This window comes from Ambystoma mexicanum, chromosome 6p (genome assembly GCF_040938575.1).
Source record: "Ambystoma mexicanum isolate Mex_15411 chromosome 6p, UKY_AmexF1_1, whole genome shotgun sequence".
Classification (NCBI taxonomy): Eukaryota; Metazoa; Chordata; class Amphibia; order Caudata; family Ambystomatidae; genus Ambystoma; species Ambystoma mexicanum.
Genome location: NC_090935.1, coordinates 803,160,861 through 803,187,370, shown reverse-complemented (window position 1 = coordinate 803,187,370; position 26,510 = coordinate 803,160,861). Strand labels below are relative to the sequence as shown.

General features: G+C 45.9%; 1 protein-coding gene across 1 annotated transcript in view; it reads left to right on the top strand.

The window, feature by feature from the left end:
• The window catches only part of CHD1 (chromodomain helicase DNA binding protein 1), a 2,212,767-nt gene that overhangs the window by 632,373 nt on the left and 1,553,884 nt on the right, over positions 1–26,510 (top strand). Inside the window, exon 11 of the mRNA XM_069625454.1 lies at positions 889–1,016. Within this exon, the coding sequence (XP_069481555.1) occupies positions 889–1,016 (128 nt within the window). The remainder of the gene's footprint in view (positions 1–888; positions 1,017–26,510) is intronic.

The following is a 26,510-nucleotide window of genomic DNA, read 5'->3' as shown; positions in this document are numbered from 1 at the left end:
TGTGTCCACACTCCGCATCAGCGACTGTTACAGGCACAGCTCTGCAGGCTTGATGGTCTATTTACTGTCACTAAGGTGAATAGCCCGAGCCCTCGGCACCGCCCTGAAAAAACAGAACTGAAGCCAACGGGCCCAGCTCAAGCTATTTATGCTATTTATGCTGCGGATGACGTCGACAGGCGACAGCCCTCGAGGAACGTTGATGCCATGACATCGAGCACAGCGCCCTCTGGTTGGAATTTTTTTTCCCAAAGCAGCAAAGCTGAGTGATACGAATATCAAAGATGAGGAATACGTGGGAGGAACATCCAGTCGAAAGAACATTACCAGGGGTAAGTAACTTGTTCTTCTACAGTCCCCCACCTCCTGGCACTTACCCAGAGCCGCGCTGTCCTGGCTGCACTTACTTGGAGCAAGGCTGACCTGATTGCACCTCCCTGGTGGTTCAGCCTTGTAACTAGTGGATTTATGTACTGCCGCAGATGTATGATTTTAGTTAGAAAAACTGTCCTAACACTATTGTCTTTAGTAAAATTGCCCAGTAGTAAAATTGAACTTTGATCATTGGTACTACGACATAGACAACATTGTTGCACCTTGTTGCAAACGGCCTCCAAATAATTGGTCATAAGATCCAACCTTGACAACTGTGGCTGTTGCATTAGCGTGCAACCGTGGATGACGAATGGGAAGGATGGAGGTATTAAGTGCCTGAGTATGGGATCCCTGTTTGCAGTGAGTTTGATCATTTGTATCCTATTCAGGAGGGTACCGCTAATGGTCCACTGATTCCATGTGAGGTTCAGAGTAAAGTCTATTTGATCTAACTTTACTTAACTTGACTAGAAGGTAGAAGCATACTAATTTTATTTATTTAATTTTTTACAGGTTTTAAAGCAGAGACCAAAGTTTATTGCTTTGAAAACACAGCCACCCTACATTGGAGGAAATGACACTTTAGAGCTAAGAGATTACCAGTTAGATGGTCTAAACTGGCTAGCTCACTCGTGGTGCAAGTAGGTACATTTAGTATTTGGTTTTATAACGTTCTGTGGCCAAAAGTCTTTTTGCGTTGCTACAAAAATATAATCTGGTTATTTTGACGTTCTTTAAATACAAAAAAAGTAATGGGTTCTTGAAAAGGTTATGAATTTTACCATACCATTTCGCTGATTCAAGAATTTTCTGTGTTTAAAATCTTTGTGCAGGCTTCTTTGTCCTTCTATCAGCAAATTACATTTCTTTACTTACATATTTTATACTACCTTTATGCTTTAACAGAAGATCCCAAAACATGCGCTTACATTTTGGAGCATAGACATTGATTGATTCAGTACATTCTCGTCCTAATTTCCCTATTTGCTTTTTGCTTGGTACGCTTTATGGCTGCTTTATTCTGTAATAGAAAATAAGGCACTGAAAATGGTCTAAAAGGAGCCAACTGAAAAAAGCTTTCCTGAAAGAGGTAAGCAAGGCACCAGTCACAAATTAATTTGTGGGAAATGTCTGCCTCTTCGTGGCTATCATGATGAAAAGGATGCCTGTTGGTTTGCACCTCTTAATCACTGCCAAGATCAAAGGGTGCTAGTATGAGGTGTCAATTGTTAAAATGTATTTCTAAAATCTGGCATGGTGGAAACATTTCAGGTGGTCACCAGAGTTTTTGTGAACAGGGGGAACTCTGGGAGGTTTAGCGAAACCCAATCATGGTAAGCATGGATAGTGGGCAAGGACTAGTCCCAGGAGTGAGTGAAGGAGTCTGTGTGGTCAGGGCTCTACAAATGAGTCCACATGGTGAAATAAACAATGATTCTGCTTAGACAGGTAAGTATAAAAATACTCTATTATAGGCCCAAACGCACTCGAAAAATGAAACAAGCAAGTAATATTACATAACTCGGTTATAAAACATATACAGTCACCCTTGGTTTGCAGACATGTATACAATTCACTTAAACACTTGAAAAAAGGTGCAATTAGGAAAACCAGTTCACAAGTGTAAACCCTAACTTTTAGTCCAATCCCTATGTTGAATGGTGCCTTGTGCCCAAAAGTCACAACATTTCTTATAGAAGAAGGGGACAAGTTAGTAAAGGTTCTTGTGGTGGTGAACAATGTTCCAGAAGACTTCTTAAGGATTTTACAGGAAATAAGATACTTTTTCTATCTCTTGGAACAGCTTTTAAAACAAACGTTTAAAAAGTGAAAGAATGGAATAAACAAAAGTTTATTTTAAGGTTTATTATAGGGGAGATAAGGCTGTGGCTGTACCTATTGTGATTACTCACCACCCTGACTCAGATTTTTCCAAATGACTTGGCAGGTCGACTGGGTGTCGCTGGAGGTAGGTTTCTTGCCGTAGATACAATGGAAGAGACCCAGGACCTGTGGGTGCAAGGAAAATTACCGTCCAGGAGCTGAGTGCAACCCGTTCTGATGAAGAAATGCAGCAGGCACTTATGCAGGCCTCTTCAGGAAACTCTATCAGACAGATGAAAGCTGGTACTGGCGACAGTCACCGGACACTGGCGACAGCAGTTGTCTCCAGCCACAATCGAAGACCTTCCAGGACAAGATCCCTTGATGCTAGGAAGCTGAAACTTCTCCAGCATTGGATCTTTCATGGATTCACATGTTTAGAATATTCCCCGTCGTCGGGCTGGGAACCCTCGGTACCTTCATAAAAATGTTTTCCATAGGAAAAATTTCGACACTTCTGTGTCCTACCTACATAGCTTTGGCCCGCTTACGCATGCCCCAATAGGACGTAGCGGTATAAATGCCCCGCCCCCGCGCCTCCCATCAGATTTCAACCGTCTTTCAAAGTAGTGGGATCACCTCGCGTCCTCTATTTTTGCTAGGTTGTTTTTCTTCGTTTTTCCTAATGTCTGAAAAGCTCTTTTTCATTCGTGTACTACATGTGGATTAAAGAAGGGGTATGAAGGAGATGGCCAGGTATATATTGTCTCCACCCTCACCATTTGGCAGACAATTGTGACATCTGTAAATGCTTCTCCCAGAAGACCCTCCAAGACCGGAATAGGCAGTTGGTGGCTTGGTTGAACGACAGAGCGGGTGCGTACCCCCCTTCGGATGTAGGCTCAACGCATAGCTTGGCCTCGACAACTAAATCTCTAGGGGCCCCCCCGCCGTTCAACATCGGCTGAACCTCCGGTGAAGAAAGTGCGTTCGATGGAGAAAGGCTCATCGGAAAAACATTCCACGAGAGAATCTTCGTTAAAAACGAAAACCTTGTTGTCTTCCTCCCTGTCGAAGGAGAGAAAAGAACAGTCAAGATCCTCCTCAGGTGATGATCATAGATCATCCTCGAGTCGAGATTCTGCAAAACACAGATCAGATTCAAAAAAGGCGGGAACGCCTCAAGGCTCTGTACATCCACCAGCGTCGTCGGCGGGCGTGCGGTCGTCGACGCCCTCACTACCAGTGACGCAGATGTCTCTTCAGGTGTTGCGCCGCAGATGACTACGAGACGGTGACGATACAGAAATTAACCTCATCGATGGAGACTCCACAGCAGGGCTGGCGACCGGATGTGTACGATCCGGTTTTGCCAGAAGCCTTGTTGCAGCAGGAAGCAGCCCTGTGCATATCCTCCGTGGATGACGAGTATGAGCAGGTGGCTGGGCCTGCGGAACTTGGTTTGCAAGGGGTTAGCTCGCTAACTCTTTTGAGCGGGGCAAATATCCCGGTAACAACTCCGTAGCTTAATCCTCCAAACTGTTTTATCTCTGGAAGCTGTGTCTACATTACAAAACTTGTTGAAGAAATTAGATGACAAGTTACCTCAGGTTACTGCTCCAGCGAGACAAGTCGACGACGAGCCAGGTCCCTCACATCGACCGACTCCTATGGCGTCGCCGGTCCGTGAAGATCTTCCAAGTGCACGCCCAGAAGAGGAGAGCTGCTGGAATCCGAGTCAGAGAGGGAGTCCATATCGGATATATCGTTATCCCCCTCTAGAGACCCGACCTGGGAGTCGGAAGTGGAGATGGAAGCTCCAAGATGCCCAGCCCAACCGTCGCCCCCAGATGACATTGGTTCTTTCCATGCAATGATGAGTAAGGCTTGTACTGAATTTGGGCTGGCTCAGGAGGAGGAGAAAAAGACTGTTTTTTGTTCGATCATATGGGTGCCATCTTAGATCATGTATGGCAAGAGGGACTACAAACGATGCGTCATCCGTTCTCGGAGCCGGCAATAAAAGGTAGACTGGAAAAGAAATTTAAGGCTCTCGAGTCTACTCCGAAATGTTTGTCCATTCAACCGGCGCCAGGGTCGGTGGTATCAGCGGCTGCGGCGAGAAAGGCAAGGTCTCAGCACAAATGCACAAATACTCCGGAGAACGAGGCCAGGAGACAAGACGCCTTTGGCAAAAAGGTGTTGTCGGTGGGTGCAACAACGGTGAAGGCGGCCAATTCTCTGGCTATTATGGCGAGGTATGACCGAGAGGTGTGGCATCGTTTAGCACCCATACTGGAACATCTGCCAGACGAAGACGGAAAGGCGGTGATGTTACTTGTCTGAGAGGGGGGGCGAGGCCTCTAATCAAGCTATAAATATCGCTGTAGACCTGGCAGAATCGGGCTTTAAGCAGGTTAACAACGGAGTGGTTCTGAGGAGACAGGCATGGTTCAAATGCACCAACATTTGACCTGAAGTGCGATATAAGGTGTTGGATATGCCTTTTGAAGGATACCTTCTTTTTGGGGAGAAGGTGGATGAGGCCTTGAAAGGCATGAAAGACACTGACCCACTACGTTCTCTGGGAGCTCTCCAGAGTGGCCAAAGTTTTAGTTTGTTTCGCCCCTTTAGAGGAGCGTCAGGAAATTACCGGTTCTCGTCATCGAGGGACCGTACTTTCAATAGACCGTCGTACTCCTCTCGGAGCTACAGGCGGGCTTCTCAGACGGCAAGAAGACGTTGACTATCAAGCCTCAAGGAAGAGAGGAGGTTTCTCGTCGTCGAAGGACAAACAATCAAAAGACCAGCAATGACGAGTTTCAGAACATCCTGGAGGCAGGGTGTCTCACTGTGTCGACAAATGGGAAAAGATGACCTCGGACCGGTGGGTATTGGACACGGTGAAGTTCGGTCATTCCTTACAATTCAAAAGCCGTCGCACATTCCACCAGTGTTTTCGGCTCAACCCTACCTAAACATTTTAAAGCAGGAGGTAGTACTTGTGCTACAAAAGGGGGCTATAGAATTGGTACGTGTCACAGAGAGGTCAAGGAGTGTATTCCTGATACTTCGTCGTGAAGAAGCCCAACGGAAAATGGCGTCTCATTCTCGACCTTCGAGACCTCAACAAAACATTAAAAAATCTAAAATTCAAAATGCTCACACTTCAGGAAGTGATCCAATCGATTCAACGGGGGATTTTCTGGCGTTGTTGGATCTCCAGGACGCATATTTTCATGTACCAATGCGTCGACGACGCAGAGTTCCTAAGGTTTGTAGTCGGGCGGACCCACTACCAGTTCACAGTGCTCCTTTTCGGACTAAAATCATCTCCCAGGATGTTCACAAAATGCCTAGCCCCGGTTGCAGCATGGTTAAGAAAACAGGGGCATCATGTTTACCCTTATCTGGACGATTGGTTAGTGAGGGGGGTCATCCCCTATGACAACGCAAGCAAGTCTAGAGGCCACCATGCAACTTCTGCAACGACTAGGATTTGCGGTAAACTTCGAACAGGCCTCATTGACTCCCTCAAGGAGCTTAGTGTGTTTGGGTGCACAGTTCAAAACCCAGGCGGGATTGGTGAGACCATCTGTGGAGAGGATCCACAGGCTCAATCAGCTGGCAAGACAGTGGAGAGTCAACACCAAGGTGTTGGTAAGGAGGTATATGTCGATACTGGGAGCCATGGCTTCGTGCATCCCCTTAGTGAACAACTGTCGCCTCTTAATGAGGCCAATTCAAGAATTCGTAGCAGACCAATGGGCCCAGACCCAAGGGCTTTGGTCAGACAAACTGACCGTCAACAACGACCTCCTACGAGCACTTCGATGGTGGCAAGTCTTTGAAAACCTATCCAGAGGGGTTCCCCTGCAGGAACCAGAGTTTCACATGACCATAGTGATGGATGCGTCGCTGACTGGATGGGGGGTGCATCTAGGCTCTCTCCAAACGCAAGGCCGGTGGTCGTCGGAGGAGTCACTTCTTCATATCAATGTGCTGGAGTTGAGGGCGGTGCGTTGGGCCCTGAAAGCTTTTTTGCTGCACATAAAGGGGTCAGTGGTGAGAATATTGACAGACAACACGACAACAATGTTTTACTTGAGAAAGCAAGGAGGTACTCGCTCCAGAACTCTTTCCACCGAAGCTCAGGAAGTATGGCAGTGGGCTCTGCAACAAAATAGAACTATAGTAGCCCACCATCTCCCGGGAGTAAAGAACGTACAAGCGGATTCCCTCAGCAGGGAAATGGATCAGATACACGAATGGGAACTGAACGAACTTCAATTGTTGGAGATTTTCAGAAAGTGGGGACAGCCTTCTCTGGATCACTTTTGCGACGAGAGAGAACAAGAAGTGCGAAGAGTACGCCAGCAGATGGCCTCAGATCGATTCATTGGGGGAAGCGTTCTCCTTCCCGTGGACGGACAAGTTTCTGTACGCCTTTCCCCCGTTTCCACTCATATGACGGACCCTGCAATGGATTCACAGATACCGATGTCGAGTGATCGTAGTGGCTCCTTATTGGCTGAGGCAAGCGTGGTTCTCCGACCTGCTGCAGCTATCAATAGCGTGGCCAGTAAGGTTTCAGAAGGTTCCGAACCTCCTGACCCGGGACAAGGGAACAGTGTGGCATCACGATCCGGACAGTCTCAACCTGACAGCATGACTCCTGACTTCTCGCAGTTTGGTACCCTGACTATTTCATCGGATTGCCGTCCAATATTGCAAGCCGCGCGAACTCCGTCCACGAACACTTCATACGCATGCAAGTGGAGGAGATTCTGCAAGTGGTGTGAAGATCACCCAGGGTTGGAGCCCCTAAATATAACTCCGGAACAGCTTCTGCCATATTTGCTGCATTTAGCAGAAAGTGGATTATCCTTCTCATCGATAAAGTTCACCTAGCAGCCATTTAAAGGTTCACGCGGAGAAGGCATTCGTTACCAGTGTTTAGTGACAGGCTGATAAAGCACTTCATGAAAGGTTTATTTCGCACATTTCCACCAATTAAAAAGTTTCCTCTGAACTGGAGTCCTAACCTGGTGTTGACGGAATTAATGAAAGCTCCTTTTGAACCTATGGCTTCCTCATCTATGAAATTCTTATCATGGAAGCTGGCTTTTCTGGTGGCTATCACTTCAGCACTACGACTCTCGGAGATACAAGCGTTGGTAATAGATCCTCCGTACTTGAGATTCTTTAAGGACAAGGCGGTGCTGGCGACCAACCCTCATTTCATACCGAAAATTCCTATTGTCGTCGATTGTACCACCTACTTTTTTCTAAGGGAAAGGCGTTCTCAAAACAAGGACTAGCTCAATGTGTCTTGTCGACGATTGCCTTTTGTCACTCGAAAGCGGGGAATCCGCTGGAAAGGCGTCCGAGAGCCCATTCCATGAGATCGACTTAATCTTCGGCGGCGTTGTGGGCCGGGATTCCGCTGGGAGACATCTGTCAGGCGGCATCCTGGTCAGTGCCACATAAATTTACCCGCCATTATTGCCTCGAACGGCAACATGCAGACGATGTACAGATGGGATGAGCAGTTCTGTCATCTGTTTCAGTGAGGTAAACCCTGCTCAGGGGAATGTCCTTTAATCTATATATATATACATTTCTGAGGCTTGTGGAATCTGCTTAGATCACATGCTGTGCACAGGCTGACATCTAGTGGAAGCTGCAGAGTATTAGTTTGTTTTTCAAAACTCGAAAATGGGCGTCGACACAGGGCTTGCCAGTAACGCCATCCCTAGTGTGACGTCCACTGTACCCATGATCCCTCAGATTGTTTTTTCCGCCATACTTGTCGGAAGCATCCCGCGGAGTTCCCTGGCCTTAGCCATAATTTTGCAAAAAAATATATTTCCCTGTTTCCTACATCCCAACGTCGAGTCACTGAAGTTCGACACTCGACGCCAGCCCGGAGAAGAAAACAACCGTCGAGAGCTGCACGACGGACTTGGGCCTAGGAAGGCCTCTGGCCTCGGCCCCTACAAGTAGGTAGGGTGGGTGGGTGGTACATGCTCAATATATATATATTCCTACACACACTAGCCCGCTGCCACAGGGTGCGTATGGAGGGTACCCCTTTCCAATTTTGCCCTAAGTGCAACCGCAAGTACCCTTGGGTTGACAGACACGCTACCTGTAACCTCTGCTTGCCAAGGGACCACCCCGAGGCGAATTGCAGAGCGTGTAGTCGGTTTAAACCGAAGACTCTAAAGGGACGTTCGATCAAACGTTGGGCCCACCATGCCAGGCAACGAGAGGCCATGGAAGCGAAGGGCGCCTTCAGTGATGGCAGCGACGCCATCCTATCGGACGGCGAGGGCAACGTGGCGTCGAGAGACAGCCAAGTGCAAGTCCCCGACCTCGGAAGGTTGTCTGGCAGGTTAGCTATGGGGAACACCCCCGGCGACACAAGCGCTACCCACAACACATCCACTAAGCACTCGAAGTCCAACCGAGACTCAGCGCGCGCGTCGTGTTCTCGGAGAGCGGCACGCAGAGACCGGTCCACCGAATCGGTGTCCCCTGGGCGTTCTCGATCAAGATCGCCGCATGACACCAGGCAACCATCCACTGTTGCCAAGAGAGAATTAGGGAGAATTCTCCGAAATGTGCTAATTCCCTTATACCTTAGAGACCCCCAGCTCTTTTGCTGGACTTAAGGACTTTTAATTTCTTACCTGGAGAGACTTAGAACCTTTTTCCCACTCTCTAATTTATTTATTTGTATCTTGCACAAAGGCAGCTAGGCGCTGTAATTTGCTTAAGGATGTGGTTACAGATTTACAGGTCTTGTAGCTTTGTTACTCATTTCCAGTTACACACAATTATTCACACCTTCGTTGCATATTTACAAAATTATACACTTGTATGACACTGGATTCGTTGCATATTTGCACAAGTGCACATTATTACCTTGCCTATAATTTTCACAATGCATCTTATAACTGTATATATGCCCATTTATCGATTGGTCTATGAAGCAGTGTGGCTAATGAAGGGGGCCAGATCTATAGAGTAGAGTTTTTAGATTGTTTCTAAATGACCAGAAAGAGGTGTCCTTTCTTAATTGGGTAGGCAGGGCATTCCACAGATGCTATTACTGGGAAGCTGGAACCTCTGGCTTTCTGTCTTCTGTGCCTAGCGGTAATAAGTAGGTTTGTATAAGCCGAGCGGGTTGGTTTATTAAAATGGGTTTTGCAAATGAGATTACTCAAGTATTTTGGTGCCTTAGTCGCCATACATTTGAGTTATAGTCCGTATTTAAAATTTAAACCGATCATGGACAGGGAGCCAGTGGATGCTCCTTCTGATTGAAGAGATGTGTTCATGGTTTGGAATATTTAACGCAGCTCTTATAGCGTTATTGTGAACCCTTTGTAATATTTTGATGTTTCTAGTACTTGTTACTGCAAAAAGTGTTGCATTAATCAAATCTGAAAAGTATTCTGGCCCTGACCAAGGTGATGGAGTTTTCTGAAGATAGGAAGGGTCTGCTGTCTCTTATCAGTTTGGCCATGTAAGCTGCTGAGGAAACGGCATTGACCTGCCTATTTAAAGTGAATAATAAGTCCATATAAATCCCTAAGGTTTATATTTCTTTGACCACCCGGATGGTATTGGCATCGATGATAAATGATTTGTAAAGATGGGGGAGGTTACTCACTTTGGTTTTATTTCCATTGAGGATAAGCTCAGTCTTATCGTCATTGAGGCACAATTCGTTGTGGGCCATCCAGGCCTGGATTGCAAGTTAGATTTTATTTATATTTTTGGAATCTGTGTCATAACAACCAGTGATTGGAATGAGTATTTGGGTATCATCTACATAGTTTGTATATGTGATACCCATTTTTATCGAGTTTGTCAAACAGGAGCTTGGTAAATGCATTGTATAATGTGGGTGATGCACACGAGCCTTGTGGAACGCCACAGGTCATGGGGACAGGTGAAGCTGCTGAAGTGTTCGAAAAGTCCCTCATGGTCTGATTAAATAGAAATTATTTAATCCACTTGATAGAATCTTGGGAGAATTGGGTAGCAGTCTCATGGTGTTGGCATAAGAGGTAATGATTGACCAAATCAAAGGCTGCTGAGAGTTCTAGTGGAAGGAGGATACACAGTTCACCTTTGTCTTTGTAATGGTCCATTTGTGTTTTCGAGTGGAGTAGGGCTGTCTCAGTACTATGAACAGGCCTGAAGCCTGATTGTCTAAGGCCCAAGAGATTGTCTTTTAAGTATTTTTGGGTTTGCAGATAGGCTGCATGATCAATTATTTTAAGTACGAAAGGTACTGTGCTGATGGGGCGGTAATAAGTAGTAATGTAAGGGTCTAGTCTAGGTTTTTTATGCAAGGGTAGAACCCAGGCTGTTTTTAGGTCTATCGGACTGTTAGTGGCGAATGAGTTACTAATGAGGCTAGTAGCAAAAGGTGCAATTTCGACCGCACCTTCTTTTACTAAGGTTGCAGGACAGATGTCTCCTTTGCATCTCAAAGCTTTTAAGCTTTTGATATCATCTGAAATAGTGAGTGGAGAGAATGGGAATTTGGTAACCTTCGGGGAATCCCCTGGAGAGTGTAGTTGGCGAGGCTTGCTTAATGCTAAGTTTAGATTTTTTTAGTTCTATTTTCCTTTGTAATAATGAGATTTTGTCAGCTAAGGCATTTTGAATATTGGAGGACCAAAGTTCATCTTTGACAGTCTGATCTGGAGTTGGGTGCTGGTGATTCCAATTCATGGAGAATGGTGAAGAGCTCTAGTATTGGACTGGGCATTTGAGATTCTCTGGTTGTAGACTTCACTTTTAGATTTGATATGCATCTTGTATTTGTTGGCTAGAGTCTGGAATATGTTTTTATTTGCTTGAGTTTGCGATTTTTAGCCATTTGTTTTTGGCAGATCTTTTTATAGCTCGCAGGGCTTTGAGTTCCTGGCTGAACCATGGGTTGATATGAGCTGATGGTGTAACTTGTTTTCTTTTTAGTGGGGCAGCTTTTTCAATGGTTCCGACATAATTTCATTATATTGGCTGACCAAGAGTTGATAGGTCACTGTTCAGAAGTGTTGGGTCAAGGATTGGGGTGAGGAGTGGTAACACATTGTCTCGGTTGATATTTTTAGCGTTTCTAGATTGAACCATAATTGTTGGTGGAAGTTGTTTCAGATTTTTGTTAGTAATGGTGGTGATAAAGATGAAAGAGTTGTGATCCGACCAGGGCGATGGTGTATGGGATTGGATGTTAGTGATGCAGTTGATGTCAGCTAGCCAATCTAGTGTACGTCCTTGTTCGTGAATAGGGCCAGAAATCCTTTGTGTGAATCCTTTGGCTTCCATAGTGTTGGCCAAGAGACCTGCATGAATGTCTAGTGGATCGTTCAAGCCTAGAAATCGCCCATGATAATCACTTTGGAGTGTGGTTTCATGTTATGTGCCCAAAGTGTCATAATGTCATCTTCAAAGGTAGAGAGCGCACCTGGGGGTCTGTAGACGATATGCATTTAGTGTGCAGGTGGGTGTGATCGATTATTAGGGAGATGACTTCACCTGAGGTAAACAAAGTTCAGAGGAGATTCTTATGTTGAATACATTTTTAGCTACTAAGGCTGCTACTCTACCTTTTGTGGTTGTTCTAACTTTTCTACAGATAGTGTATCCTTCTGGGATGTCTAGGGAAAGAAGAGGTCCTGAGGCTGCATGAAGCCATGTTTCCGTTACTGCTAAGAAATCTAGGTAATTGGTTTTTATAGCATCTGCGATGTCCAGAGCATTGGCCGTGATGGATCTGGCATTGGTGAGTGCACGTTTTAGTGAGGTTGTATTAGTAGGCTGCTTAGTGGAGGTATCTTCGATATGTTTGGTATCGTTAGTTGTATGTGAGATGGAATGGGTACAGGTGTGGGAGTTAAGATCTTTTGTGGCGTATTGATGAAGGCAGCTATCGCATTGTAGGTCTGGGGTTTTTGTTGATGATGGCCGGCCAGTGTTAGTGGTTTATTCAGTCGAATTTGTGGAGAGCATGCAGATCGTCTGTCTTCTCAAGAGGCCTGTGATGGGGTAAGAAGGCAGAGGCAGGCGTAAAAGGTGTGTGCGCCAGATGGTCCAGTTGGGGTTCTGCTAATGTGACTGAGCACTGTCCTTGAGGATAGACAATGGTACCTTGTGGGTCCATCTGTTGGCAGTGAGGTGGAGGGAAAGTCATAGGGTAGAGGGTATGGTTTTGCATAGTCCTTAGATAATGGTCAGTTGACAGTGGGAAGGGCACAGTTTTCTTGAGGAAAGGGGTAGGGCAGGGGATGACGTGTTGACGCTGGCATCGTAGACTTGCTAGTCCCTTGCCTAGTTGGATGTATGCGCCTGTGGAGCAGGGTGTATCCATAGCAGGACTAGAGTATGGAGGTGTTTCCATAAGAATGTGAGCTGATAGCGGTAATGTGAGCACAAGCAACAGCATGTCGGCTGACATATGACTGATTACAAGGAGCGCTATTTTCAGGGGCGATTGAGTAGAGCGGGCAGATTATCGGCTAAATATCAATGGGTGCCTGAGTGCAGTATCATAGCATATGTATGCTATGTTGAGACTAGCGAAGTAGTAATCCTTACGTCAACCGCTAAATACAAGTTTCAGCGAGGGACTATGAGTGTGTATCTTAGGCAGGTTACAAAATTAACAAGAAGTATCAGTTGAGGCGTAAAACAGTCAGTGGGTGCATCTAAGGCAGATAGCAAGATAAACACTATGTTCTGATTGCAGCTTATGTAGTCATACCAAAAACAGTACAATTATGGCAATCAGTCAGTCATCAACCTGAATTATCAATGATAGTTAGTGAATAGCATCGAGATTACCTTCAGCTGTTCAATAGTCGCGAGTGGGAGCAAAGAAGACAACAGTGCAAATGTTCAATACTCCGAGGCAACACGATAAGTAGTAGGGAGAAGCTATTGCATGCTGTTGAGTGCTAGAGTAAGGTGAGCAGATCTAGTGCTCTGGCACTGGTACTAGGGTAAGATGAATAGCACAATAGAATGATAGGACTAGGCTGGTAGGCTTGCACAGATGCGCTGTATTAGGCCAAGTGCCTCGATGGCACCTCTGTATTAAGATTGCATTAGTGCATTGGGATGGCGTTAGAACCAAGCACAAGTTAAGCTAATGGGGGTACACCAATGGCAGTGATCTGCTAGGTGCATGTGGTTCAAATAGGGCGAGTTTATCTGGTGATGGCCGGAGACGACCGTTCAGATCCCGGGTACAGCAGATGGGCATGGGTAGGATAACTCGCGCATATGCCTGTAATAGCAGCCTTAGGTGTTCGGCGTTGATTATGCAGAGCAATCCAGGCATTAGCAAGGACAGAGGCGGCTGCTCGCAAAGATGGAGTCTGCAGGATTACTAGGCTAAGGCAGATAAGAAAAACATTAAGCACATATGCTGATCAGTGTCTGGTTAACATATGTGGGTAATTCTGCTGTGAGCAGGGTGAGCCGATGCCGTGGATCATTGTAAATTGAGAATACTAGAAACATGCTTCACAAAGGTGCATGACTGGGATGATGATGATGATGGGATGGATTAAATCTGTTGGTAATACGGTATCCGCTAGCGATGTACTGTTATCGCTATGTATTATATTCGTAAGGCAGGAGGTCTGTGTGCAGGAAAATGAGGTGACTTCAGTATGTGCTGACACAAGGATATTGTCGGCTGTGCCAGGGCAGAGAGTTTGTCCAGTTCTTTGGTCGTAGGTTGGTGATGATTATAGATGGAGATCTTTCAGCATGGGCACCATGTTCGGTCGATGCAAATGTCAAAGGTAGGCTCTCATTGAGTGTTATATGAATAAGTGTACATTAGAGTAGCAATCCTGGTGCAGATGATCTGATCGGTTGGCTAATGGAAGGCTACAGGTAGTCAGAAGTTGGAAAGGCAGCGTTTCCATGTAGGAGCTCGCCTGGGGTGAAGGCAAAGTAGCTCCGGGGCGTACTGCGGCGAACAGAGGCAATCGGGGCCTTTTAGTGCTGGCCTTCGGTGGAGGGCCGGCTTCGTATCCCGGCTAACAATTTGGGCAGCTAAGAACAGCTGCTGACCAATCAGGAATACTGATGGTACTGATGAAGGGTTAGCACTCCAGTGCGAACAGGTCAGCCATTTTAGAGTGCACTTTCAATTTGGATTACTCTCAGTGCAATCAATTTAATGGCAGGATAACGTGCTTAAAAACAAATTCAGGGATCTTGTAGCAGATGTAGATCAGTGGTGATGACATCAGATCCCGTTGCGAGTATTATGACGGGAAAGGTGTGCTAAGTGTGCACACTGCTAGATTCGTCGCTAGCACAGATGCAAATGCCCGCATGGCCTTACCTTCTAGGTCTAGGCAGCGTGGAGGCACTGGCTCCAGCCAAGTGCTCTGTGGGGCAGGGAGACTCCTTCCTGATGAGAGAGAACGCAGATGTATTTTTCTGTGATTTAGACTGTTTCTTTTGACTTTGGAGTCTGACAAACTCCACAGGCATCATCTTTACATTGTGACACACAGCACCTTCAGTGCAGTGACACAGGGCAGTCTTTTAGATTTCCCAAAGGTTTAAATACCATCTCTTGGTGAAACTACTGTTTCCAAGAGCAGTGAAGTGAAATTGCCTTTACTTACATTTTGTAATTTTCTAGACCCAGCGCACACATCTTACCTTAGGGTGTTACTTAGTATCCCCTTTGTCTCGTTTCTCATGTAGCATTTTTATGTTACCCTTTCTACAATTAATGGCTGGTGACAGTGGTTTACTTTTTACTACCATTATGTGTTTTTACCGCAGGCTGCATTCACAGCTGCATAAGGCACCGAACAGTGCCCATTTTGTCACAATGCCCCCGGTCTTGTTTTTTTGCCATTTCTTGCTGGAAAGGTCCTTCTTGAGATTTACCCTGCGCGCTAAACCAGGTTTGGTCCCTTTGTGCGTTTTGTCTTTGGCGGGATTCACGACTGAAGCCCACCTCTGGCTCCAGTATGTCTGGCAGGGGCAGGAAGTGGACGAGGTGCCCGAAACCCCCTGTGCTTAATCCCCTTGGTAACAGGAATGCACCCAATGGTGATTGGTTGGATGGCTGTCCGGCAAGGACGGCCACCTTGCTGTGTGATTGACAGCTAGGGTGGAATGAATGGGAGAAACCTGCATAAAAGGTGAAGCTTTTGGGCTTGGAAGGCAGAGGCGACCACTGGATCAAGGAATCCAAAGAAGAACTTGGAAGAGACGCCTGCTGCAACTCCTGGACCGATGGTTTGCCCGGTGAAGCCATGCTGCTGTGCTGAAGCTGCGAATTCGTTTCGACTAGAGAAGCCCTGCAAGGAAGACTTCTCTCCTTGGGTTGATGGGACCAATCAACCCCAAAGTGAACTCGTTTAGATATCATCTTGGAGCTGGCTGTACTTCCGCCTCTGCTGGAAACTAAGTGCCAGGGAGAGGAACACCAAACTGAGTGGATCGCTTTTAAGTCGGACCGAGCGCTAGGAAGATCCTCCTGAAGAGCAGACTGACCAAGCCTGAGCCACCTCAAGACTGCTGGACCCCAGATGCGAGGAAAGTCTGAAGTGGTATCTGGGAACCAAGGTGTTGCTATTTGCTGTCGGACGCGAGGAGCTGAAACCACGACATGCCGCTGAATTGAAGTTTGCCCATTGCTGCCGCTGACCTTCCCATTGTGTTGCAAGAGTCCCCAGAAGTTCTGCCGCTTGTCTCCACGACTGAGGCACAGGCACAACCGGATCCGCAGAGCCACACAGGAACAGAAGTCAGCTAGAACCATTTATTCTAACCAAAGGTACTGTAGCCCTAAGAGGACTTTCCTCTTGTTGTGTAGCCTTACTTGTTCTCAGTTTAGACTTGTCTTGGTAGCCCTTGCAGATTTGCTTATTGCTCTGCCCCTCACAAGGCTCCAAGCTTGTGGCCCTTCAAGTGAATCTTATTTCTACAAACCTTTATAAACACATTGTGCAAGACTTTTACATACCTACAAAGAAGATCCTCGGCTCCCCTAGACTTTGTTCAACTAAGATTGACTGTCCTGGCTCCCTGAGAGACTCTTCTACCGCTGACTGTCTGCTTTTACCTTTCCCCCAGGAAATGGTTAATTTACTTTGCATTGGAGGTTTTTAAAAGTACTTACCAGTTTATGAATTGTTAACCTTTGTTTTATTCCCCAATCTAACCCTTTGCTCCCTAATCCAATATTGCTCTAAATGTACCAGTGATAAATCAATGTCCACAGTATCCTAGCTATTTGTCACCTGCGGGTGTAGGAAGTGTCTGTGTGCCATACCCAATGGGTATCATCTGATTTAGTGAAACTGTGTGTGTTTGGAAGTGTATTATAATTACCTATTTTGCTCCCTTCTGAAGAAAGATTATAGAACTGACTGCTCAATAAATTAATAATTGTTTCATCAAGAAACCTTTAGAGTACGTTTTTATTTGAATAACTGTCACTGTGAAACTGTGGTACAACCCTACTGCTCACATTGACCCCTCTTGAGATGAGCCTGGCTGCTCAGCCGCACTACCAACCTGTGTAGTATAGACTTATCCCAAAGGTTGGGTTCCCTATTGCCAGGAGGTCAAGGTTGCTGTAGTCTTCCAAATGATACTGCACACAATCTTGCCTAACAGTGAGATTCGAAAGACACTGCATAATGGCTCGAGGTCCCAGGGTATTGGGGTATTGCAACACCGTAAGGTCGCACCAACGCGTCGGATGGCTCAAAATGCAGGTTTTCATGAGTCTAGTGGGTCTCACCAGACTGAGTCTGGGGCGTAGTTTTCGGAGTCCCCAGGTTGATTTGAAGGAAGGGCTACAGCAGGCCCTGGTTACACAGCAGGCTCTCAGGTCGCTGGAAATCGTCTCAGCAGCTATTCCTTCATCATCCTCTTCGGTTTCGGTTCCAGTGGTCCACTTTTGTTCAGCTTGCAGGTTTGCAGTATTTAACAGGAACTACAGCACAACTTCTGCATTCTCTCCCTGCATTTTACGACAAGAGGCGGTCTGGTTGTCCAATCAGGACAGCCATCCCCCCACTGGGATTTGTCCCCATTCAGACAAGGAGGAAGACAGAGGGCTGCTGAGTTTTGGACTCCTCCCTCGCTTCCTGCCTTCACAGACAGACTGGAGCCTGGGCGGGGAGTCCAGGGGACTCCCGCCGAAGATAAAAATCACACAAAGGAATTTCCCACCCTGGATGCCAGGGGAAGGAACAAGAAAGGACAAACACTAAAATGGCGAAAACGACTGGCCATTTTGGTAAAATGAGCACTCTTGGGTACCTTTGCTGCAGCTGTGAACACAAACCGCGGTAAAGGTGCACCAAATTAATACAAGGTATCAATGCCACCAGACATTGGAGGTAGGATTATCCCTGTAACAGAATTGTTAGTTTTAGTGTGAAAGGGGAAACATTGTATTTCCATCCCCACAGCACTCTACATAAGATGGGGTGTGCTGGTTTCACCAAATCACATTTAACAGGGATCCATCCTTTCTACCCTTGGGAACTGTAGTGCTCTTAGGTTTAGGCAGAGAAAGTTAAATGAGGAGCCCCTATGCCAACCCAGCAACAACAGGCACATATTGCCAACATGTTGTTAAAGAGGATAACTTTAAAAAGACACTATGGAGAGTCAAACAACTGACACCCTTAAAAAGAGTAAGATTTTGTGGGTGTGGAAAAAGATTCCCACTCACAGAGGTATTAAAGAAAATTATCCCACAAGTAATGCAAAAAAGTTCTGGGGTTGACCCAGGTCAGGAAGATTTACCATTTCTATGAAAATCTTACCTAACGCTCGTCCCTCCCAGACACAGGAGGATCTAATCGTCACAATCTCATGTTTCAAGTCGGTCAAACTGTTTGCTGAGTCCACCAGCAATATTTTTGTAACCCTTGCAGTCATACTTTTTTAATATTAGTTATTTGTAAACTATATGACCTACAAGTATTGTTGGGTACTTTGCTCTTGTCTAATCTGTAGGGTATCTGATTTAACAGCCCTTCAGACGTTTGTGGCAAGTTCTGAACCTACAATAGGCTTTTTAAAAGGGTTCTTATAAAGAAATTGATTCGACCTGGGGGGTATCCATGATTCCTCACCACCTCTCATTGGAGCAGGTTGGGGTCTCAGGTATTCTAGTTGGAGGGATTGTGGCAAAGCATTGTACATGCTTTCACTTCCTCTTAGACCTTGTTTTACTGTGGTGAGGGGTTTCCCTTCTAACACTAGGATTTACAAGGGGGCCTACTGCAGAAGAGCCCATAAGGTCAAGGTGTTTAGCCTTTGATTGATCTTTTCTGGATTTCCACCAGCTTTGAGGTTTACCAGTCTTCAAAGGCCTAGATATGTTTCCAACTTGTCTATCCACCCCTTCCTCTGAAGCAGTATGGGTCAAAGGCTTTAGAATTGGAACTGAAATGGTGGAACATGGTTCAGGCTCCCATTTCCCTAATATCCTAGTTTTAGATTTGCCTTTGTTAGAGTTTTCCCTGCTAACATGAGGACTTATAGTCGGATTCTCTGTAGGGGATCCCACAGGTTTAGAGTGGTCTCTTGAAACAGAGACCCTGGCCTTATTAGAACACCTATCGATCTCTCCTGTAGGAGCAGTTGGAGTTGCAGGTTTCTTATTAGAAGGAAAGTAAGAAAGCTATTCTTAGGTTTCTTATAACTCTTTGGTTTTCAGATTTTCAGGCCTGGAAGTTTTATTCTGGGCACTCTGAATTAGAGGAGAACACTTTATACACCCCTTGTCCTCTTAGATTTGTTAAGCTATACTATTCGGTCTTGAAGAAGACGATGAACGGATGCCGGTGAAAGGACTAGTGTCCCCCCCAGCCCCCCTGCTACTGGCAGCTAGAGCAGGCCTAGTCATCAAATGGAAATCCCCACGACTGCCAAATGAGAAGGACTGGCTGAAAATTGGCATGAATATATACACAATGGAGAAAATAACGGCGGCCCTCCATGGCAAGGCCGCGAGACATGAGGAAACATGGAGCGACTTCACAGGCCATTATATTTCAGGACTGACCAGACTCTTCACCTAGTCACTGAAAGCTTCGACAATCCGGTCCTACCAAAGACTGAATACCGAAAACCACATCGCCCAATACCTGTGCCTGTCACAAACCTATCCTGTAACACATGACAACGACGACCACCATCGATAAACGTCACATCATCCGTTTTGGTGCACTACAACAATCACCACGCCCTGGAAGTGCTGCGAGCAAGGACAAGGGGAGGGAGGGAGGGAATGGGAGTTACTGTTCACCCGTCAGAAGGGGACGCGTATTTCATTGTATTTTGCTGTTCAATGCTACTTGGGCGGGATGCACTATCCTTATAAGGTAACTATGTATGCTCAGCTGTGCATCTACCCCTTTGTTCACTTCTGTTAAAAACCAATAAAATTTAATTTGAAAAAACAAAAAAAACTAAGCTTTTCACGTCCATCTGCATCGCCTCCACAGTAAGTGGGTTTTCAGGTGTATCCATGTTTCTGATGCTTGTTAATCTGCTTCGAATCGCATGCTGTGCATATGGTCCGACATCCAGTGGTAACCGCGGAGTATTGCATCTTGTCTTTTGGGGACCGAAAGGGGACGTCGGCATAGGCATGTCTGTAACACAATCCCTATCGTGACGTGTATTGTACCCAAAACCACTCACACGCCGAGGTACCCCAGATTGTTTTTTTCCACCCAGATAACTGGTCGCCCATTGCGGAGCTCTTTAATAAGAGACATTGTTATAGGAACTGATTGTTCTTCACATTAACCCAAGTTAGAGACCTATTGCCAGCATGTGTAACGTGTATCCAACAAAAGATATTGCTGTTGGATTTTATTGGAATTTTATTGAAATGCAATGCAATGAAATGTAATGAAATACAATGTTTGTTTTAGGAAGTTTTAATATAATTTTAATTTGTAAGTATTGTGATATATGATGTAAACATGAAATGTGATAAATATGATACATTTTGTAAAAGTTCTACTTTATGTAATTGAACCAAGAAAAAATAAAAAATTAATAAGACATTGTTATATACTTGTCGATCGACATTGCCGATTATCCCCCGATAGTAACTTCTATGCTGCTTCCTGTGCTATGATGAAGACAACAGGGGACTCCGGCGGCAGAGCCGTCCACGTGGCTGGGCCCTCTGGCCGGCCTACACAGTAGGGAAAGTGCGGTCAGGGTGGTCATATCCTTTCAGCTATGTCTCTCCTCTTTTCCCCCTCTTTGCCCTCTAGTTCTGGTCATCTCATTTATTACCTTTCGCTATGGAAGGACTCCATTTGGGTTTTTCCCCTCTTGCAGGGCCAGATACCCTTGGAAGGACAAGCACGATAAGTGCAATAATTGTCTACCCCTTGACCACGACAAAGCGCGGTGCGCGGCTTGTCGACTCCTTCGACCTAAAATGCTTAAGGAGTACCGCTTTAAGCGATGGGCCGCCTACTGCATGTTGCGGGCTGGATCTATCCACCACCACTGCCGCAAGTGACAGGGGTACTAGTGATGACCAGACATCTGTGTCGACCTCACGACGGACACCTCTAGGTTTGCCACGCCTGTCCCTGACCCCGCTAGACCTGACGCGAGCCCTGCTATGGGGAAAACACCCGGTGACAAGGGCATACTAAGTTGCCACACTAAACACACAACCCCTCCCCCGGTTTCAACAGTACCGCCGAACCGGGTAAAAGCGCCAACAGGACCGTGAAAAATTTTGACTGAATCCTCTGATCTTCAAGATCAACAGCCTTCCCTGCAGCAGCGTCTTGCGACTGGGCCTTAAAAAGAAATAAGGGTGCTACCTCCAAACCACATTCGGCCGTCGAAGAGTGCTCGGCTGGCACTCCGACGCCCTCTAAGGCCCCAGTAGGGGAAAAATCTACCGCTAGGCCTCCTAGTCATACAGCATGCTCCACTTCGCCGGACATCGCCGACGAGCATCGCTAGTATTGCTTCGGCAGTGGGTCTGAAGGCTAAAGACACAAGGAAGCAGAAAGAGCGGGCCGCAGACGCATCGAAAGACATGCCGCAACACCCCGATGCTCAAGGGGATTACGAGGAGAGTCGGCCCCTTTGGCTAGCTCTATGGGAAACAAATTTCGGTGCCAAAGGGAGGAAAATGAAAATGTTCCACCCTTCGGGTTCATCTAAATGGACCAAAGAAAAATTTGAAGGGTGCATGGACCGTTTGGAAAAGTTTCTCAATTTCAGAGCACCCTACCCCAAGAGACCATGGGAGGACGCTCTCTTTGTGCCGGTTTCAAAACTTCCTAGACATTTTGGACCTTCTCAAGAACATTTCATTTCTATCGACCCCGAAGATGAGATCCAGATGGACACTTATCAAGACATTTATGATGAGGAAGAGGATACCCTGCCATCTTAAGAAAGGCAGCAGATTATTTTAAAATCGCCACCCAGGAGGCCCTACCTGAACAAGATTTTGTGGAGGATATTCTTAAAGAACCCTCCCCCAACCCCCTGCCAGCCAAGCCATACCTCTCCTGAATTCCATTAAAAGGGGATTGGCTGCTTCGCTGGTCACACCAGCCCAGACTAGAGCAGGGTGGAGAAATTATTTCGGCCATCGCCTACTGACCCTACTTATATTAAAGGCCATGCCACCCCAGACTCCCTAGTGGTTACCGCCACCCGGAAATGGCCGTGAGTACCCCTTGCTACGGGAGAGGCACCTCCCGATGAGTCAAAAAGATTGTTTGCCTTGGGTAAGCGAATTACCACGGCAGCTGCTTTTACCATGCACATAGCAAACACTATTTTGCTTGCCAGTTATGCAGATGCACAGTGGAACCTTATGCAAGAAGGTCTCCAGGGGTGCCTAAACCTGCAAGAACCAAATCACTTGCCATTGTGGCAGAGGGCAGGCCGGTCAACCAAAATGTACTAAAAAACACTCTGGATACTGGAGAGACGGCAGGTAGATCCCTAGCTCAGGGCACCCTGCTCAAACGGCACGCTTGGCTCCAAAACTCAGGCTTCAAGCTGGAGACCCAAGCAGCTCTTATTAATGAACCTATCGAGGAGTCGAATCTCTTTGGTAAAGCAGTCGACAATGCTCTAGAGACTGCCAAACAAGAGCAGAAGACTCCAAGTCCCTGCAGCAAATTACACAAACCCACCCCCCAAAGGGGAAGCGGTTCCCGCCAGTCCTTTCGAGGCCAATCCCGTTTCGCACAAAACATGTACAATACGGAAAACTGGAACTCAAGACGAGCATCCAGCACCCCCGTCAACTATACAACCTAGGGGTCAGCGGCGCGGGAAAGGCAGAAGCAGAGGCACTAACTCCAAGGGAAGCCACAGCCTCTGGTCCGAAATGACCTACGGATCCAGGTCCCCTCCCATGTCACCCCGGTCGGGGGGCGTTTAACAAGTTTCTTTTCGGCATGCGAAAAACGGTCACCCACGGGTACTGTGTGGAATTCGCACGACCCCTCCCCCACCCCCCACAATCAGTGTACTTCCTTGTACCCAAAAAGAACCTCACCATGTGCCCTGTGTTAAACTTGTACCCAGCAAACAAATTTGTCAAACCTCAAGTTTTCTATGGTAATCCTGCAGGAAGTAATCCCACTGTTGAAACAGGGGGATTACATGGCAACATTGTTTTATTCATTCATAACGTGCGCCGGACCCGAAGGCATCAGGGCGCAGGAAGGCTTTAGGCTTAGGTTGCATACATGGTAAAAGGTACAATTCCATAATATAAAATACAGGTATACATAATTACAGGGTATATAATTACATCATGAAATATAGTTACAGGAGAGGGTAAAGGTCAGACAGGAATGCATAGGGAGTAGGGTAGATTAGGCAAGGTAGTAAATGTATAATACAAAGCAGAAACACACGGCAACAGCATGTGTGTATTATATATACAAAAGGGTCTATGACTAACTCGCATGTAGGAAATAGAGTTACTGGTCAGACTCTTTAAGCCATTGAGTGAGGTTTTGCCTAAAATTGATGTAGGTTTGGTCCATTCGTATAGGAGGGGGTTGGGTGTTCCAGAGCAATGCTGCCTTAACTGAGAAACTGCTGCCACCTACTTATGGAGCGTTTGAATCTGGGCACGGATAGGCAGTTGGTATTGATTGTTCTCATGGGCCTATACGAGGATTTTCAGTTGATTCTCGCAGTCGGGTATTGGGGCGCTGCATTATTCAAGCATTTGTGAGGGACCGTTATCAATTTGATTTTATCTTTAGTAGATAGCCAATTGTATTGTCTTCTATATATTGAAATGTGTTCTTTCTTAGGAATGTTTAGGGCAGCTCCGAGGGCGTTTTTCTGAAGAGTTTGTATTTTCGTGATAATGTATTCATTGGTGCCAATATAGAGTTACAATAATCCAGTTTGGAGAGGATTAAAGCTCTAGCCAGAATGATACGACTGTTTGTAGATAGGAAGGGTTTACTTGCTATGATTTAGTTTGCAAGTATATACAGTGGCAGATGCCATGGAATTTACTTGTTTAGAGAACATGAGGTAAAAACCCAATGTTTTTACCTCTTTAGCAACTTTGATACAGTTGCTGTCAATGTTGAAAGAGGAGAAATCTGGGCTGATTTTATTTTAGGCTGGATGTGGTGCCCAGGGTGATGAGCTCTGATTTATCATTCAGGCACAGGCCATGCACAGCCATCCATCCCTGAATAATATAAATTCTCTTCACCAAGTCTGCATTGGACATGAATGATGCATACTTTCATATTTCAATGTTGCCAGAGCACAGAAAATATCTAAGGTTCATGATAGAGGACAGACACTATCATTTCAAAGTTCTCCCTTTCGGAATTGCCTCAGCGCCAAAGGTGTTTACCAAGGTCCTGGCAGTAGCAGCAGCACACCTGCGCAGACTATACATCCCTGTTTACCCTTACCTCGACGACTGGCTCATAACAGGCGACTCTTACAAAATGTGCCTATTGAACACTCCGAAGACAATAGACCTCCTGTTTAGTCTGGGATTCTCCAACGAGAAGAAATCCAGCTTAGAGCCCAGTCAAGTCAAACAATTTCTAGGGGCTCTGATTCGGATAGAGGACCGCCTTGTCTTCCCCTCCAACGTGAGGGTTCAGAACATGCTTTCTCAGATCCCTCAATATGTAGCCAGTCGGGAAGTGACGGTACGCAAGGCCATGCGCTTGCTAGGTATGATGGCGTCATGCATTTACTTGTTTCCTCACGCACGGCTGCGCATGCGTCCTATGCAAGTCTGGCTTAACAACCAGTGGTGTCAGGCCAGCAGACAATGGGAAGATCAGGCAGTTGTCTCGCCAGCCCTCGTTATTTCTCTTCAGTGGTGTTCGAGGGAAAACCTCTTGAAGGGGAAGACCTTCACCAATCCTGAAGTAGAAGCCACTCTCACGACAGACGCATCTCACTGAGTGGGGGGCTCACCTGCTTCAGCAGACAGCTCCTGGAGTGTGGTCTCCACAAGTAGCATCCAACCATATAAATCTGTTAGAGCTGCTAGCGGTATTCAAAGCACTGAAGTCCTGTCAGACACAGCTACAGGCGAAAAAGGAGAAAGGAGAGGTGGGCACCACGTCGTTAGTCCTTCTTTAATGAAATATTCGATTTTTATTTTTAGAAAAATGTTTTAGTTATGAAGAAATTCTTCTTCATTTTAACGTGGAGCTGCAAGCCCAAAAATGGTCCTATGGCACAAGGACCAATCGAAAATACAAAACAGACAGTACAAATAAGGTGGTTCTACCTTATTAGAGCTTGCGCTCAGTTAGCCCCCAATCCAGGGAGCTGCAAAAGTTCCAATGACTTGTTAAGTAATAATTCTTCATACTTATATACCATTGGTACTTTGATGTGTATCAAAAAATGTTTTATTCACATTTTTGGTTAGTGCATTTGAAAAAGCACTTTTACATATATACAGCTGAGCAATCATCCTAGTCTGCCTTGGATGTACATTAGCCAATGCATTTCGGTACCTCCTAGCCCTACCTCTATTCTCAGAGTCCCTTAAGGGGTTAGGATATGCAGAAGCTTTCTTCTTATATCTATTCAAGAGCTTTGTTTACCCTATCCCAGTTACTTTGCTCTACTTCATACAAATCCAAGATAACTGGGTAGTCGCTTGGGAAGCCTAGAAAAACCCCAGGGTATTCCATCACTCTTGGACAGACCAAACTTTTTACAAGTGGGGCCTAACGTTTTCAGCCATACAACAATGTCACACTTCATGTCATATTGATTCACCAATTCTGGAATCCTGGAAGCTGCAGACTCAATACCTTGCAAAAGTAGTAGTGTTCAGAAACGTGTTTTCTACAGATTGGATATACTTCCTTCCCAAGTTCCCAAATCTTCAAATTGTTTCCACAGGTTTTGTCTTGTATACAGTTCCAGAGATATGTCAGTATGCATGATAGGCAGTAAGGTAGAGGCAGGAGAGGGAGAGGGGGGTGAACTAACACCCTCCTCATCAGAACCCTCATATTCCTCCTCTGAGGAGTTTGGACAGCTGTCTAAGCCCTCATCCTCACTCCCAGCAATATTGTCAGAAGTGGACTTAGGTTCAATGCAACCATGCATATGGTCCCATAGCTTACTTCCTTTACAATTGAGGCCGTTCTCTTTACACATTGTGACCACTTGTTTCACTGTAGCATAAGAGTAGTCCTCTGGCCTAAAGAAGGCCATGGTGTTGCTTCTTGTGTTAAATACAATAAGTACACTTTACTTTGGCTAAACCAAACCTACTGGGCGGTTTCCGTTGGACACAAATTAGATCAATCAATGTAATGCAATCCACATTTATCCCAGCGCGTGCCACCAGTGTTGGGACAGTTTTTCTGAAGTCTAACTAAGAGCTTAGTAAAAACCATTCAACTGAGGAAGTACAAGACTCCACTCCTAGTAAAAGGCTGTACCACCTGAGTTCAGGGTAGCATAGACGGAGCAGCCAGGCTTATCTTAGGAGGGAGAGAGGGCTGTAGAATCAGTAGAAATGAAACTGTAATACAAATGGTCCAAAGAAACACTGAAACACTATGTATTGAAAAATAAAGCATTTATTTAAATATAGGTAGATAAATAAGTACTATCACACATATGTAATCCCGATTATTGTTGCAGAGAATTCTAATTTCTGTGTTAATTCCCTTCTACCTTGGAGACGCCCTGCTCTTTTGCAGGGCTTTAGGACTTTAATTTTTATTCTGGAGTGAGTGGGACCT